This window comes from Haliotis rufescens, unplaced genomic scaffold (assembly GCF_023055435.1).
Source record: "Haliotis rufescens isolate VD_foot unplaced genomic scaffold, xgHalRufe1.0.p SCAF_13, whole genome shotgun sequence".
Taxonomy (NCBI): Eukaryota; Metazoa; Mollusca; class Gastropoda; order Lepetellida; family Haliotidae; genus Haliotis; species Haliotis rufescens.
The window spans coordinates 3248343-3264167 of record NW_025963813.1 but is presented as its reverse complement, the minus strand read 5'-3'; the positions used below and the strand labels follow the sequence as shown (position 1 = coordinate 3264167).

The following is a 15825-nucleotide window of genomic DNA, read 5'->3' as shown; positions in this document are numbered from 1 at the left end:
AACGTCGAAGAGCTGCATCACTTTTCTCCCACATCAAACTGATTTGCTGTCATGAAATATGTTCAAAGCGGCATAAATCAAATTCACTCACTCTGTTGCCTACAAGAAAAGTTTGAGACTATTGGGACAGAGGTTAATGTCCAATAGTCTAAAGTCAGAAGTGTTGGTAACTTGCCAGTACAAGGTGTAGGGTACAATTCCTGTAGTAACTCATGCTTGTCTCCCATGGGGATTCTCAGGGTAGGATAGGTCCCCAGTAACTCATACCTGTCTCCCTGTGGGGATTCTCAGGGTAGGATAGGTCCCCAGTAACTCATGCTTGTCTCCCATGGGGATTCTCAGGGTAGGATAGGTCCCCAGTAACTCATACCTGTCTCCCTGTGGGGATTCTCAAGGTAGGATAGGTCCCCAGTAACTCATGCTTGTCTCCCATGGGGATTCTCAGGGTAGGATAGGTCCCCAGTAACTCATACCTGTCTCCCTGTGGGGATTCTCAGGGTAGGATAGGTCCCCAGTAACTCATACCTGTCTCCCTGTGGAGATTCTCAAGGTAGGATAGGTCCCCAGTAACTCATACCTGTCTCCCTGTTGGGATTCTCAAGGTAGGATAGGTCCCCAGTAACTCATGCTTGTCTCCCTGTGGGGATTCTCAGGGTAGGATAGGTCCCCAGTAACTCATACCTGTCTCCTTGTGGGGATTCTCAGGGTAGGATAGGTCCCCAGTAACTCATGCTTGTCTCCTTGCGGAGATTCCAAGGTCAGAGGAGGTCCCCAGTACCTCATACCTGTCTCCTTGCGGAGATTCCAAGGGCAGAGGAGGTCCCCATTACCTCAGTAACTCATACCTGTCTCCCTGTGGGGATTCTCAGGGCAGAGGAGGTCCCCACTCCCCAGTCACTCATGCTTGTCTCCCTGTGGGGATTCTCAGGGCAGAGTAGGTCCCCACTCCCCAGTCACTCATGCTTGTCTCCCTATGGGGATTCTCAGGGCAGAGTAGGTCCCCACTCCCCAGTCACTCATGCTTGTCTCCCTGTGGGGATTCTCAGGGCAGAGTAGGTCCCCACTCCCCAGTCACTCATGCTTGTCTCCCTATGGGGATTCTCAGGGCAGAGTAGGTCCCCACTCCCCAGTCACTCATGCTTGTCTCCCTATGGGGATTCTCAGGGCAGAGTAGGTCCCCACTCCCCAGTCACTCATGCTTGTCTCCCTATGGGGATTCTCAGGGCAGAATAGGTCCCAGTAACTTGTGTTTGCTGACTATTTTTTAGAGAATCAGCATGATCAGGCAGTTAGTTATTATTAGTGACCTGGTCAATTCTGTGCCGTCATATCCCGATAACATGGGCCCTGGTATGTATTGTCAAGGGCATCATGCTATAGCTGGAATATTGCTGACTGTTGCATTAAAAATAATCACTGTCAAGCTCACTCAATAATAGTTTGGTCAACAAGACGTTACTTGTATCAATGATTACACAGGGATAGCAGTCTGGCAAGGTGGCTAAGGGTGTCGCAGATCACTGCGTAGTTGCATCCATGGCCAAATCCACTGACAGGTGGGGTGAATCCCAGGTTGTAAAATGCATGGGAGTGTGTGTTGCAAATCTTCGGGACTTTTCAAAGTGTATAAACACTCTTCTTGATGGCATGTCAATATCAAATTCATTTATTGTGTTTCTTGAACAAAATTACTTTTTTTGGTTTTAAACAGCATCTTTAGGTTTTCTTGTCATGGACACTTAAGACATCATTTTTGGTGTCCTGATGTCCAAACATTACAGAGTGAAGTCCTGCATGTCTGCTTGAGAGGATACAGAATGTGTATGATGTCGATGAACATTGTGTTAACAGATTTGCTTGTGTTTGATGCGTAGACATTTTAGCATGTGAAGCCTCAAGCATAAACCATTGGTTCCAAGACCGATTAACTTGAGTACTGTGAAAGACTTGGGTGTTCTTTTACTTCTTTTTGGTTAAATATATATAAGGCTTTGAAATTTTAGCATTTACAGCATTGGTTCCATGACAGATTAACTATAGTAATCTGAAAGATTGGGGAGTTGTTTTACGGCTTTTGGGTAAAGTGGCGTAAACCCAGCTCACTCAGCTCATGATTTGTTTTGTTGAAGAGAGCAGCACTGCTCCCACCAGAGTCAGTCGTGGTTGTAAGTGGTTTGTTTCTCGTTCTGTGTGATGCAGTTTCTTTATCTGTCTTCTGTTTGATCTCTTTCAATGATGGGGACAGGAGCTGAACAAAGCTGTTCAACCATATTGACCTCAACAATGATGCAAATGAATCTAATGATAACTTCAACTGCAGTAAAGGGTTGAAACCATACACTGTTGTATATGCCAGTCGCAATACTTTGTTGTTCTAATTTTCAACTGACCATGTGATAGCAAAGGAAAACAAAGGCTTTCCTCCCACATAAAGCTGAAACGCCGCAATATAACTGTAATACTGTTAAAAGCGGCAGTAAAACCCAACTCACTCACTCACTCCAATATTTGATTTCAAGGTCATGGCCTCTTGGGAACAGTAGTTTGAGGTACAGAGTTGTGTGCCAGACACCTATAGTCATGGCTTCGAATGATTCATATCAATAGAGAATTAAGCGAAGCATGTTTTGTATTGTTGAGTGCATCTGTAAAATGTTTCAGCCTTTACTGCAGGACATTTAAAGTTCATTTTATTGGTTGGAAACTGTTTTATAGATTTAAAAATAACAACATTATAAAGACACGGGAAAATGATTTTGTTGCTATTTGTGACCAGTCATATATGTGAGATAGATCCAATGTATAACTTGTTAATCATAATAATATTCAAAACAAGAATCGTGAATTGAAATTGATTCAATCAATAAGCATTCATTTGTTGGGTACAATATGATGTCAGTGCTGCCACCTTTTTCAACAAGGATGTTTGACTCTGGTCAATGATTGGTCCAACTGAACATTAAGAAGCATGCATTTCTTCTGGCATGGTTCTTGAGAATGTTCCTCAGACACACTATGAAATCAGTTGTAAGCATTTTTCCATTCTATACTTGGTTTACAGATCCAAATCCCTAAAACGTGAGGACATGATATGATGAGGACCATTTAAGGCCAGGACCTGCATAATTTTAGACATAAGGAAAACTTTTACAAATTTATTTAAAAGTAATTGAACGTGCATTAGAATACATTATTACACTTTAAGGTTTGAAATTCTAACAATACAAAATAAATGTTTCATTGTGTCAATAAGTCTGATTTTAGCTACTTTTAGGAAGCTTTTTCTAATATTTAAACATGAGGAAGTCTTGACTTAGATTTTATTAGATGTGGGTAAAAAAAAGAAGGTCAGAACAAACATAACATTTTCATCTTGGATCTCATACTTGCTGATAGTGCGATTTTGACTTTCAACTCAGAAAATCATCCTCTTTTGCTCATTGTAGCCATACTTAGATACATTTTGTCTGAAGTCCAAAATAGTCAACTGTAAGACGGGAAAAGGCTTCTTGTCAGGCATTTGAAAATTTACGATACTTTCCATACCATCATTTCAAAGATTTCCTAAACTTAAAGTCAGACATTTCCATTGGGCCAAAAGTTAACCCTTTTCATGATTGTCTGTGCCTCATCCTTGAAGTTCAATAAACATAAAAGAAAATTTGTTCTTTCTGCAATGTCTGTAAGCAAATTCCTGGAAATATAGAACCTCCAAAGTAAATGCAGATAGGAATGGTTCTTCATTATTTTACCTCTGACCAGACTTTTATGGTAACACGGAAAGGGTCAACAACCTGTAAACCAAGTACTGATTGGACTTATTTATTATAAATCAGCATGACATGTGGGTTGTAACGATTCAGGAAGCTTGCTGATAACAGAGATGGTGACGTCACTTCCATAACAAAGTTATGGTGGCGCATTAGTCCAGGTTAATGGAGAATACTCTCCTGGTATCTTATCATTCACTGTTTCTGGGACAGCTGCAGAACATTGTAAACTGGGTTACCTATAGAAGGATCGTTGCAGCCCTACTGACGAGACGTTCTTCTCATACCTTCTGTCGCATGATTAAAAGTCTGCTCAATTTGTGTTTCTTATTTTTTGGATTGAAATTAATTTCTGGAGCCTGTCCTGAAAAGGCTTGGTTCCACTATTGTTGTGCTATGATGATCGTAAGTAGTCTCGGCGCTGAGGTTACTTTGTGGATAGGGCCTCGGAAGTGAGACTCTCAGTCTTTGCTTAAAACTTTGAATTTGGATGCCCTACCTTTTGGCTTTAGATATAAATGCAAAGTTCAAGTTCCCTAAAAGGCATTGTTATCTAAAGCCAAAAGGTAAGACATCCAAATTCAAAGTTTCAAGCATTTGAAATGAAAAGTACATTTTTCAGTTAGAAGACTTTCTTTCAGATATGTTGCACTTCTTGCATCTCTTGGAGACAATCTCATTGAAATCAGATCTTGGTGCTCACTATCGCTTCACCAAGGTTTTAATGAAATTATTCTTGGTGATATCTTCATATAATTTGGTTAGAGATGAACTTTTTTGCAGATGTATATTTCTACAACAGCATACTTTTATTAAAGTAACTGACACTGAGTTACTTTTAAAATTTGACGAAATTAATAACTGAGCAATATTTTTATTGCATGTTACATTCTTCTTATTATATTACTGTTATTTAAATTAATTTCTTTGAAAATGATGCTTTTGGCTACTCTTTTTGAAGCCATGAAAATATATATTTGGGCCTTCAAAAAGGGCCAAAAAAGATAACTTTACTTTGATGCTTTTCTGAATGTTGGTTTCTTTTTGTGTGTGTTTTTTTGTTGTTGTTTAATGCTGTACTCAGCAATATTCCATCTTCATGTGGCCAGTCTTGCTGACTTGGTTGTTGCATTGTATCCCAGTTGTGTAGATCAATGATGTCAGTCACTGGTTTGTCTTGTCGATTATTTACAGACCACTGTCAAACAGCTGGAATATTGCTGAGTGCAGTGTTAAACAACAAACAAAATTTTACATAGACTCATGTAAATCACGTTTTGAAAAAGGGCCTCGTATCCTGTGAACATGGATACAAATCCCTAATAATATTTCTAGGTTTGATATAACTGAAATATTGTTCAACTAATGGCATCATAACAAACTCAATCACTTATTTCAGATTGTAGTATTACTTGGTGTTTTTCTTTTCCATATAACAGGAACAATTGAAGATAGTAACTCATTCCTTTTCTCTTAAATATCAATGACGCGTGTAGAGGAACATACTTTGGCATCAGTGTCTATTTGGCACTGTCACATTGTCTCAAGTAACAGTAGGATTTTGATATGTGTATTTTTCAGAAAAAAACATTTCTTTCACTCAGAATTTGTTTTTACATCAACATTTGTGCGACCTATAACTTGAAGACTACTTCATGTGTACTTTTCCAATTGCGGGTACAGTTTCCATACCAATAGAACATGTGCAGTGCAAATTTTGATTTCGAAATGTGGATTTTCTGAGAAAATATATATTTTTTTTTTTCATGTTTTGAACTAAGGAGTATGTTGGAATTGAAGTCGAGGTATTAGTGAGCCCTGCTCACTTTTTGTCTTGTTTGTTGTTGTATTAGAAGTAATATTTTTGTTTTTGTATTGGAAGTAATATTGCCGTTTGTGAATTTCCTTCTGGACAATTTATTTTTCTCATTATTATCTTAAACCAGTAAGTTTTCATTTATATATTTTATTAAACGGTGCCACAGACTTGATTAGTTTACAACAAATAATTATTAAAATTATTTTCTCCATCCGCGGAGAAAAGATGGGACTATAAAACAGAAGGACCTGCACTCAACTTCATAAAAAAATCAGATCTTAGTACTTGCTACTACGAAAGAAAGATCTGAGGACATCCCATTACGGGTAACATCAGAACGACCTCAGAAAATGGAACCCTTTTGAATTTGGAGACATGAATTCACAGCTGTTCTGATTTGTGAGCTTTTATGATTTTGGTTTTTGGAAGTCGTGAGTTTGCTTGATGAGTAGTTTGGTGATTGGATGGTGTTTGTTGAGGTTTGACTTCTTTCAGAATGCTTCCTCTCCGCTTCTCTCACCTGGCAGTGAGTCAAGAATGACAGCAGTCAAGGTGTGTATCAGGGGTAGAACACTGAGCAGGGAAGTCTACTTGGAGCATGGAGAAAGGCTTACCAGTATCAGATAACTCTAGTTCTGGGAAAATATTCTTTTCACACAACATTCTTAAAATGTTCCCTTATTTTTCATTTCCAGCAATTGTATATTTTATGAAATCATAGGATTTAAGTGAAAAAAATCTTCATTGTTTGGTCGCAGAATTTAAGTTACTCCAGGGCCCACTTGCACAAAGCGATCTTACCGCTAAGATGATCGTACCCATACTTTAACAGAGGCTTACAATTGGCGTAACGCTAAGATCGCTTTGTGCAAGTGGACCCAGAAGTACAATTTGAAAGCCTTGGCTGACCAAGACATAAGAACTAACCCTTTGCTACATTCCAAGTAGACTTGGTAATGTGTTGCATTTGCTGTTTTTGTTGTTGGTAATGGTGTTGTTTGTTGTTCACTGTGTCCAGTTACTCTCTTTCCTGTCGCATGCGTTCTGATTATGGTGTCTTTACAATCAAGGCCAAGAGACCACAGCACTTCTTCTCTGAACGTGACATTTGACATGTCTCCCCAAACTCATCTTTGTTATTATGGTCTATTGATTGACAGCCTTAAATTAAGATTGCCCCTTTTGCCTTCAAACCTTGCAGTTAATGCTGGCATATTGGATTCAGTATGCTGTGCATGATATCAAATTATCCAGCTCTGTATGTTTTGGGAAATTCTATAAAACAGAACTGAGAACACTTTTGTTGTATTATCTGTGTATACTACTGAAAAGAAATCAAACAACAGATTAACTATAGTCATTTAAAAAAAAATATAATTTTTTTTTTAAAAAAAATCCAAAAAAATCGGGGGCGGTCGGGTAGCCTAGTGGTTAAAGCGTTCGCTTGACACGCCGAAGATCCGGGCTCGATTCCCGACATGGGTACAATGTGTGAAGCCCATTTTTTGTGTCCCCCGCCGTGATATTGCTGGAATATTGCTAAAAGCGGCGTAAAACCATACTCACTCACTAAACAAATCGGATGTTCTTTAACTTCTTTTGAGTACTATAATACATTTGTTCATGTCATTGTTTGCTTGTGTTGGGATTGTTCAATTGTAATTTTCAATTTGGTAACCTTTAGAAATATGCTTTTTAATTTTGTGGTAGTGACGTTGTGAATATTTAGTTTGAGCTTTGCTTGACTGTAGCATGCTATAGAATCTGGCTTTTAGCTATTCTTGATTTTGACAGTGTTTCAGTGATATACCGACGGCCATGTTCAGGATGCTTGATGTCAGACTTAATATACAAATTAGTTGCTTCAATAGTGTAGTATACATATATCCATGTAATGATACATACTTCAGTGTTCTAAACCTGAAGGTCTAAGGGTCATTGTCACAACCATAATGCTAGAGTCACTAGGAGAAGACCACCAGGACTAAACCCCTCCTTAAACATTGTACTTGTCAACACTTGTGTGGGGATTCTGTGTCTCCAGCAAATTGTTAGAGGCAATTCATGGACAGGATGGTCTTGATGATTTGTGTCGTCATACCCCTGACAGCATGGATCGCTGCTCATTATATCAGTCACTGGATTGTCTGATCTAAACTCACTATAGGTCGCCATCACATTAAACAACAAACTTGTTATCACTTGGTGACTACAAGGTGATATTAGATGTTTCCGTGGTTACCCTTTTCAGTTTGACTGTGTTGACAATGAGAGTGAAACTGAGGCTGTAGCCATGCTCCCGATGCGGGTAATGTTGTGTCATTATACGTTACTCTACTTGTATTGAGCTGCAAAATAAACCAATCAGGCTTTTTATAGGGGCTGTTTCACCCATAGTTGAACGGTTCCCTCTGTGTTCAACACTTATCAGGGCAGACATTAACACAAGGCTTCATTAGGAACAACACTAAACACAGTGTGGAGGGGCGGTCGGGTAGCCTAGTGGTTAAAGCGTTCGCTCGTCACGCGAAGACCCGGGCTCGATTCCCGACATGGGTACAATGTGTGCAGCCCATTTCTGGTGTCCCCTGCAGTGATATTGCTGGAATATTGCTAAAAGAAGCGTAAAACCATGCTCACTCACTTACTCACTTACTCACTCACAGCGTTTAGGTTGTGTATGTACTGGACATCGAAGTTAGGGGATCTTGGCCCTTTTGTATGTCAAATATGGTATGCCTTTTGAATTAGCTAACCAGGTCCTAGAATGTTTTGCTTTTACAAGCCAGCCCCTTTAACAGTTTTTCTATGGCTAACCAGTCCCTTGAAATGTTTGTTATGACTAGCCAGGACCTTGGTTTTCTATGGCCAGACAGTGCCTTGAAAGGTTTGCAAATAGTGGCCAGGACCTTGAAAGGCTAATACCATGATTCAAGTCAAGCCCAATAAAAGGTTTGCTAATACTTGCCAGGACGCTGAAAGGCTTGCTAATACTTGCCAGGACGCTGAAAGGTTTGCTAAAACTTGCCAGGACGCTGAAAGGCTTACTAATACTTGCCAGGATGCTGAAAGGTTTGCTAATACTTGCCAGGACGCTGAAAGGCTTGCTAATACTTGCCAGGATGCTGAAAGGCTTGCTAATACTTGCCAGGTCGTTGCAAGGCTTGCTAATACTTGCCAGGTCGTTGCAAGGCTTGCTAATACTTGCCAGAATGCTGAAAGGCTTGCTAATACTTGCCAGGTCTTTGCAAAGCTTGCTAATACTTGCCAGAATGCTGAAAGGCTTGCTAATACTTGTCAGGTCGTTGCAAGGCTTGCTAATACTTGCCAGGTCGTTGCAAGGCTTGCTAATACTTGCCAGAATGCTGAAAGGTTTGCTAATACTTGCCAGGTCGCTGAAAGGCTTGCTAATACTTGCCAGGATGCTGAAAGGCTTGCTAATACTTGCCAGGTCGTTGCAAGGCTTGCTAATACTTGCCAGGTCGTTGCAAGGCTTGCTAATACTTGCCAGAATGCTGAAAGGTTTGCTAATACTTGCCAGGTCGCTGAAAGGCTTGCTAATACTTGCCAGGATGCTGAAAGGCTTGCTAATACTTGCCAGGTCGTTGCAAGGCTTGCTAATACTTGCCAGGTCGTTGCAAGGCTTGCTAATACTTGCCAGAATGCTGAAAGGCTTGCTAATACTTGCCAGGTCTTTGCAAAGCTTGCTAATACTTGCCAGAATGCTGAAAGGCTTGCTAATACTTGTCAGGTCGTTGCAAGGCTTGCTAATACTTGCCAGGTCGTTGCAAAGCTTGCTAATACTTGCCAGAATGCTGAAAGGCTTGCTAATACTTGCCAGGTCGTTGCAAAGCTTGCTAATACTTGCCAGGTCGTTGCAAAGCTTGCTAATACTTGCCAGGTCGTTGCAAGGCTTGCTTATACTTGCCAGGATGCTGAAAGGCATGCTAATTCTTGCCAGGCCGTTGCAAGGCTTGCTTATACTTGCCAGGATGCTGAAAGGCTTGCTTTTAATGGCCATGCCTGGTTACTAGTTTGCTGAGTCAAGCCCAGTCAAGCTGTAACTAGCCAGACCTGGTGAAAAGTTTTCTTGTACTAGCCAAGCCCTTGATGGTCAGCTGTCGCTTGCCAGGCCCATTTGTGATAAATTAAAATAAATTCCAGCAACAATTAATCACTTGAGAATAGGAAATAATGCTGAAATTAATTCCTTTGAGACAAGGTAATCTGTAATTCCTCAATGTTCGGAGTTTATTCTCCAATGTTTCAGGCAGCAATGACACAACTTTATTTTGCCACTATGGCGACACACACTTATTCCAAAAGAGACGCATCAACTTGGGTCATTGACCATAACCGCAACTGTTTATTACAGAAATATGACAGTCTTTGCAGTAAATTTGATTTATAAAAATGGACTGTTCCTTTGCCCATCCCAAATTTTTCTGTCACTTTTAATTTATTGATATAATTTGTTATATTTCTCTACAGCATTTTTATCATTGTTTATTTCTTTATTCTTTTACTTTTCCTCCTAGTTGAACTTATTTAGACGTGATCGCGATGGCGGAGCATGTTGGAGAAAGGTTCCCCTCCATACCTGTACTTTGCATGTATACTACAAGAAACATTTTCATAAAACTAACATGCAGTATTCCATCAACAAGTTATCATGACAGATTAATATTTTAAACTTGAATACAAAATCAGTATTGGAGACATATAAAAAGATTTGTCTCTTTTAAGTTGGCTAAATTGGTCAGTATTATTGTAGGGTGACACAGGGTCCTGTGTACAGCATTCAGTTAAGCACTGTCGGTCACAGAGAGTCATTGCATGGAAAATTTGGCAGCTTGATTCTTGAGAGTTGCTTAGACTTGAGTCCTTCCCTACAGGGGTGGTCGGGTAGCCTGGTGGTTAAAGCGTTCGCTCGTCACGCTGAAAACCCGGGTTCGATTCCCGACATGGGTACAATATGTGAAGCCCATTTCTGGTGTCCCCCGCCGTGATATTGCTGGAATATTGCTAAAAGCGGCGTAAAATCAAACTCACTTACTCACTCACTCCTTCCCTTCACTGAAGCACATGTAACACATGTAGTGTGTCCTTGGGTAGGTGACTTTGTTTGAAACAGTAAATGGGAACCCGGTAGGATGAAGTGGTAATGTGACTGTAAACCTTATTGGCTTGTAAGGTCCAGGTAAATCCCTGTATATAGTTCTCAATCTGTGCAAATCTTTTTAACTGAGAAGGATGAAAAGTAAGAATATGTTGAGTAGATCCTGAGAATCCTATTCATATTACCATCCAAGAGTATTCCTGGCAGTATAGATACCAGGAATTAGGCCTTATTTTGCTTTTCAGTTGTCAGAAGTATTCCATAAGGATAATGAGAGCTGTTGAAAAGTTGTTCTGCTGTAGTATTGTTAGAATGTTGCTGGAATATTGTAAAAAAAACATTCTAACTCACTCACTCACTCACTTTGCATTTCTAACACTAGATTTCTAACTCACATCTAACACTAACATCAACTTCTCGGGGTGCAGAATGGTACACTCATTTGACATTTGCACTTAATGGAGGTTGTGTTGTTGCAGTGCATATACTTGTATCATTGTTTGTACCAAGAATTATTTATTTCTTCTTGTTTCAAAAGCGAGGAGTTCGTGAAAAACGAAAAATTGCAAAACTTGTTTGTTATCAAGTTCTGATTAAACTTGGTAAACTGTATTGAGAAAATCATAAAGTGCAACTATTAATCACTGGTTTCCTGCCATGTATTTGAACATATTTGTTTGGGATTTTTTATGGAAAAAAAAATATAAAATTTCTTAACCCTTTTTATTCAACAAATAACATTTACAGTTTCTTATACATTGTCATCATAAACATGTATTGAGGGATTAGTTATAAAGTATGATTTAGGTATAAGTGCCCACATCACTGCATACCATAGCATCAGGTCAGTGGAGCTAATTTTTGGACTGCCCCGTGGAGGTTTGGTTTCAATAATGTTGAATAATCTGTTCATCTGCATGCTTCTATCCAATGCTTTCACTAATAACTGCATGATTGTTATTGTCCATGTTCATATCTTGCAAATATGTCGTAACCAAGTATTTTGTATGTTTATAAATCATTTTTAGTGCTTTAGCCAGTGGTAGATCATCCTTGGTTATGCAGGGTATTATGTCTTTATTGTGGTCAATTCCTTGGACTCATTTGCAATCATGGAGCCATTTCAGGGATTGAAATGAACACTTAAACACTCACCCCAATTGTGATAACATAAAGCAGCACCCCCAGAATGTTCAAAATTCTTCCAGTCCTTAGAATACTTTTAACATTTGTGAAATTGATGTGAGGTAGCAAGCGAGTGTGAATTTTTATCCCTATATTTCTTGGTTTGGTTTGAATGCTATGACACTAAACAATGCCATCCAAACAAACACCTGCTCATGTGAGGATTTCCCTCCCTTTGTCTTATACGCAAGGGGTCAGCAGGGTCATGTGTTCAGCCCTTTTCTGGTGTCCCTCGCCATGATATTGCTGGAATATTGCCTAGCGCGGCATAAAACCATACCCACAAACTCACTTATTTAATATTCAGGAAAAGTTCTTGCTAAACATTCCATCAAAATTTGTTTGTCATTTTATTCGGTTGTTTTTAAGGTCATGAGCAAGAGAAGGTCTGTGCTAAATAAGTGATGGATGTGGCGACATTGCTTCTGAAATGAAACAATGATGGCGAATAGGTCCAGGGGCAGGGCACATATCATAATAGATGGGAAATATTTAACACTGGATAATCGAGGATGGTGCTTCATTTAATAAATATTGAAGCAAAACAGAAAACAAGTACCATTTCTTATTTTGCAAAATTAACACAAACCATTTAAAAGATTTAAAAAATTGCATTGTTACATTGTCAAAATGTATGAAGAAGTTGTATATATTTCTGAATATATTTAAATGTAATTGTATATAGGGGACAATTCTATCAAAGGTTGAGTGTATATGTTCAATATATTCCATTATTAATATGAAATACTTAAATCCATGAATAATCAGAAAATTTAAAAATAAAATTGCGGAGAAATATGTAAATTTTTCACAGTATGGAACGTGTTGTTTAACTACTGTAATGTTTTCTTCTGTAACTATATTCATGAGTGGGGTTCTTGTATTCTTTATAACAAGAAGGACTAAACTTCTGAGGTCACAGTTGAATGATGCATGCTCCTTCTACAGTGTTCGAAATTCATGGGAGTCCTGTGATCCTTGATATTTGCCTCTCTATTTGAATCTAGGGAACCCTCCATGTTGAACTTTAAACAAAGAGGTTTGGACAACTCCTGGACTTCCCTCTTTGTTTCGAACACTGTTATGCTTGTCCTGTTGTCACATATCATCATCCTCTTGACACAGGGTTACAGGACAGTGAATGTGTCTGATGAGGGGCCACGTCATCACCTTGCTATCAATGGGAAATCCTTCGCGGTCATCACGGCTCATTTCCCAGAGATGCTCGAGAAGGTAAGTGTTCGGGAGGGTTTTAAAAACAAACGCTCCCTACTTCACAGAAACGCACATGTCCCAGTCATTATCAGAGCCAAGTGTACAAAACACACCCTGCTTCGGGGAAAGCACGTGCTTTCCTTGAAGATTTTGTTAATAACTGGGACATGGGAGTTTAGTTAGACAGGTGAGTTTGCAGAGTAAAGAGGTGTCGTAACAGTAGACAATAGAACAGTTGTTTGTGTTGGATTGGGGTAAATAAATGGGTTGCATTTTCATTGTTTTGGTTTTTCGTTAATAAACATCGGATGTTCCTATATATCAGTAAGGCCATTAGGTAGTGTTGTTATTCCACATGAGTTTGTCGTGTTGTTATTCCACGTGAGGTGCATGTGGTGGTGTTATTATTCCACATGAATTGGCAGCATTGCACAGTGGTTTCAGTGTTCATTTGTCAAACTAACGACCAGGGTTTGATTCCCATCTTGTGAAACCTGTCATGGGCTTGATGTGGCTGAAATAGAAGAAACCCTGCCTTCCAAATATGAACTGAGAATAAATTGCGGAAAAGGGGTGTTGGGGTGGGGGGTCATATCTTTTGCCTCCATCACCCATTCCTTTTTCAGGAGTAAGATGGACCAGTGACATCATTACAACAAACCACTGTGGTATTGTCATGATTGTGAAATACTTATGTATTATGGAGGCACATGCTTCCTTGATCCACTGGTGCTTTCAGTTCTGTATGTAGATAATAAAAATGTGATGCACCATATGTTCCTTCATAACTAAAACATGACTGGTTATTAGTTTTCTATTTTTGCATCAGATTTGTACCAAAGGCACAGTGTTTGCTCGAATGTTGCCAGAACAGAAGTGTCAGCTGATTCAGAACCTGCAGAAACTGGAGTAAGACTTGTCACAGGACGATTTCTTTCTTTCTTTGTTTAGTTGCATAGGTTTCTGGGGAACTATTCTTACCCAGAATGCCTGTGGGATTGTCACAGGAAGAAATAGCCTTGTGTAAAAGGGGAAGATTGGGTAGCCGAGTGGTTAAGGTGTTTGATTGTGTTACAAAGGACCTGGGTTTTATTCCACACATTGGTACAATGAGTGAAGTCAGTGTCCTCAGTGGAAATATCCCCTGTAGTAATGCTTAAAAACAACCTATGGAATGTTCACCTTTGAGGATTTCCGGGTAGAACACTTGGGATAAGCAACAATGACTTCTGTAATAACATCAAGATGGCAGCTGAATATAAAGAACTGAGTTAAAGAACTGTCCCTGCCAGGGGTGACCTGGTTGCTCACCGGTCATTATTCTCCACTATCTGGGGCGGTCGGGTAGCCTAGTGGTTAAAGCGTTCGCTCGTCACGCCGAAGACCCGGGTTCGATTCCCGACATGGGTACAATGTGTGAAGCCCATTTCTGGTGTCCCCCGCCGTGATATTGCTGGAATATTGCTAAAAGCGGCGTAAAACCATACTCACTCACTCACTCACTCTCCACTATCTACCAGTGTCAATGCTCACACTATTCACCTCTGGTTTGTCATATACCATATTCACGTAATAAGCGCCCCGCTCTAATAAGCGCCCACGGCGATATTTGCTAATATATTGGCAAGTGAACAATCTCAATGAGCACCCCTTCAGATTGTTCAATGTACACAAGACTTATTTATTCATCTATCATACGCAGTCGTGTGTTTTATGCACCCTAAATTATGGGCAATTAAAAAATAAATCTATCGTATATAAACATTTCAGGCTGTCAGCATAAACCACGAAATTTACAATCTTTTATTTCACCAAAATAATATTCTAATAAGAGCCCCCTATTTCAAATTTTGAGAGCACCCTGGGCGCTTATTACGTTGAATATGGTATTGCACATAACAGCATAAAACAGCATTCACTTATTTATGTCAACTTCTGTGTTACAGCTACATTGTCGGCATGTGTGGAGATGGTGCAAACGATTGTGAAGTAAGATTTGTTTAATTTATGTTTTCTTTTCTTCCTATTGTAAACACTGTTCTCCTCAAACTGTAGAAGTGGACTTCACATGTGTGTACAGAGCTAAATCATTTTTGCATTTGTGGAGATATTACTGTAAGAAACAATGCGCACACTGTAAATATGCTTAAGAACACAAAAACATGTTGAAGTCAATTCTTATAAATATATACGTCAACAATGATAACTTCACGGACTGCTTATTTAATCATTAACACTACAATAAATGTAGACCACATTCGATATCAGTGCAGTAATGCAACACAAGCCAAAACCATTCTTTTATCAGCAGTCTGTTAGCAGGCATTGTTAGCCATTCAGATGCCACAGTATCACCTGCAATTTAAATATATATTCCATGATAATGTCTGGGTAATGTAATTCCACATTAGATGAACAATAACTTAGTGGTGATTGGGTGGTCATTGAGTATGATCAGCACTACGATGGCTGATGTCTTTGAGTTAGGTGTTGAACAATGACAGGAGATGCTGTTCAGGTAGCAATGACATTGGGTTGTCTCTGTGTCAGGCTCTGAAGGCTGCCCATGCAGGCATCTCCCTGTCAGAAGCAGAGGCATCCGTAGCAGCACCCTTCACATCCCGCATCTCCAACATCGAGTGTGTCGTCACTGCCATGAGGTATTTCATTTCTTTTGGGGTTTGGACAGTTAAAGCCATTTCTGTTTTGGTTGGGAC

The 15825-nt window shown here is 39.5% G+C and overlaps 2 protein-coding genes across 18 annotated transcripts in view; both read left to right on the top strand.

The window, feature by feature from the left end:
* LOC124116911 (polyamine-transporting ATPase 13A3-like) overlaps window positions 1-15825 on the top strand; it is an 81835-nt gene that overhangs the window by 55130 nt on the left and 10880 nt on the right. For 2 of the 13 annotated variants that reach the window (XM_046478524.2, XM_048394082.1), the window contains exons 21-28: window positions 2130-2165; window positions 6085-6141; window positions 7841-7897; window positions 10128-10175; window positions 13019-13126; window positions 13938-14017; window positions 15055-15097; window positions 15659-15768. In XM_046478524.2, coding sequence (XP_046334480.2) covers window positions 2130-2165; window positions 6085-6141; window positions 7841-7897; window positions 10128-10175; window positions 13019-13126; window positions 13938-14017; window positions 15055-15097; window positions 15659-15768 — 539 coding nt within the window. The remainder of the gene's footprint in view (window positions 1-2129; window positions 2166-6084; window positions 6142-7840; window positions 7898-10127; window positions 10176-13018; window positions 13127-13937; window positions 14018-15054; window positions 15098-15658; window positions 15769-15825) is intronic. The other 11 variants (XM_046478525.2, XM_046478528.2, XM_046478527.2 and 8 more) reach the window with 11 other exon arrangements.
* LOC124116913 lies at window positions 7904-10120 on the top strand. 5 transcript variants are annotated; one of them, XM_048394086.1, is made up of 2 exons: window positions 7904-8770; window positions 8801-10120. In XM_048394086.1, the coding sequence occupies exons 1-2, from the start codon at window positions 8516-8518 to the stop codon at window positions 9629-9631; spliced, it is 1086 nt and encodes a 361-aa protein (XP_048250043.1). In that variant the 5' UTR covers window positions 7904-8515; the 3' UTR covers window positions 9632-10120. The 5 variants fall into 5 exon arrangements, with proteins under 5 accessions (XP_048250043.1, XP_048250041.1, XP_048250042.1 ...); XM_048394084.1 differs by having other exon boundaries at window positions 7904-9070; window positions 9101-10120; XM_048394085.1 differs by having other exon boundaries at window positions 7904-9220; window positions 9251-10120.

Coding starts and splice junctions, on each gene's coding strand:
- LOC124116913 (XM_048394086.1), top strand. CDS start 8,516: ATGATTCAAGTCAAGCCCAATAAAAGGTTTGCTAATACTTGCCAGGAC. Junction 8,771..8,800: donor GGCTTGCTAATACTTGCCAG/GTCGTTGCAAGG, acceptor AATACTTGCCAG/AATGCTGAAAGGCTTGCTAA.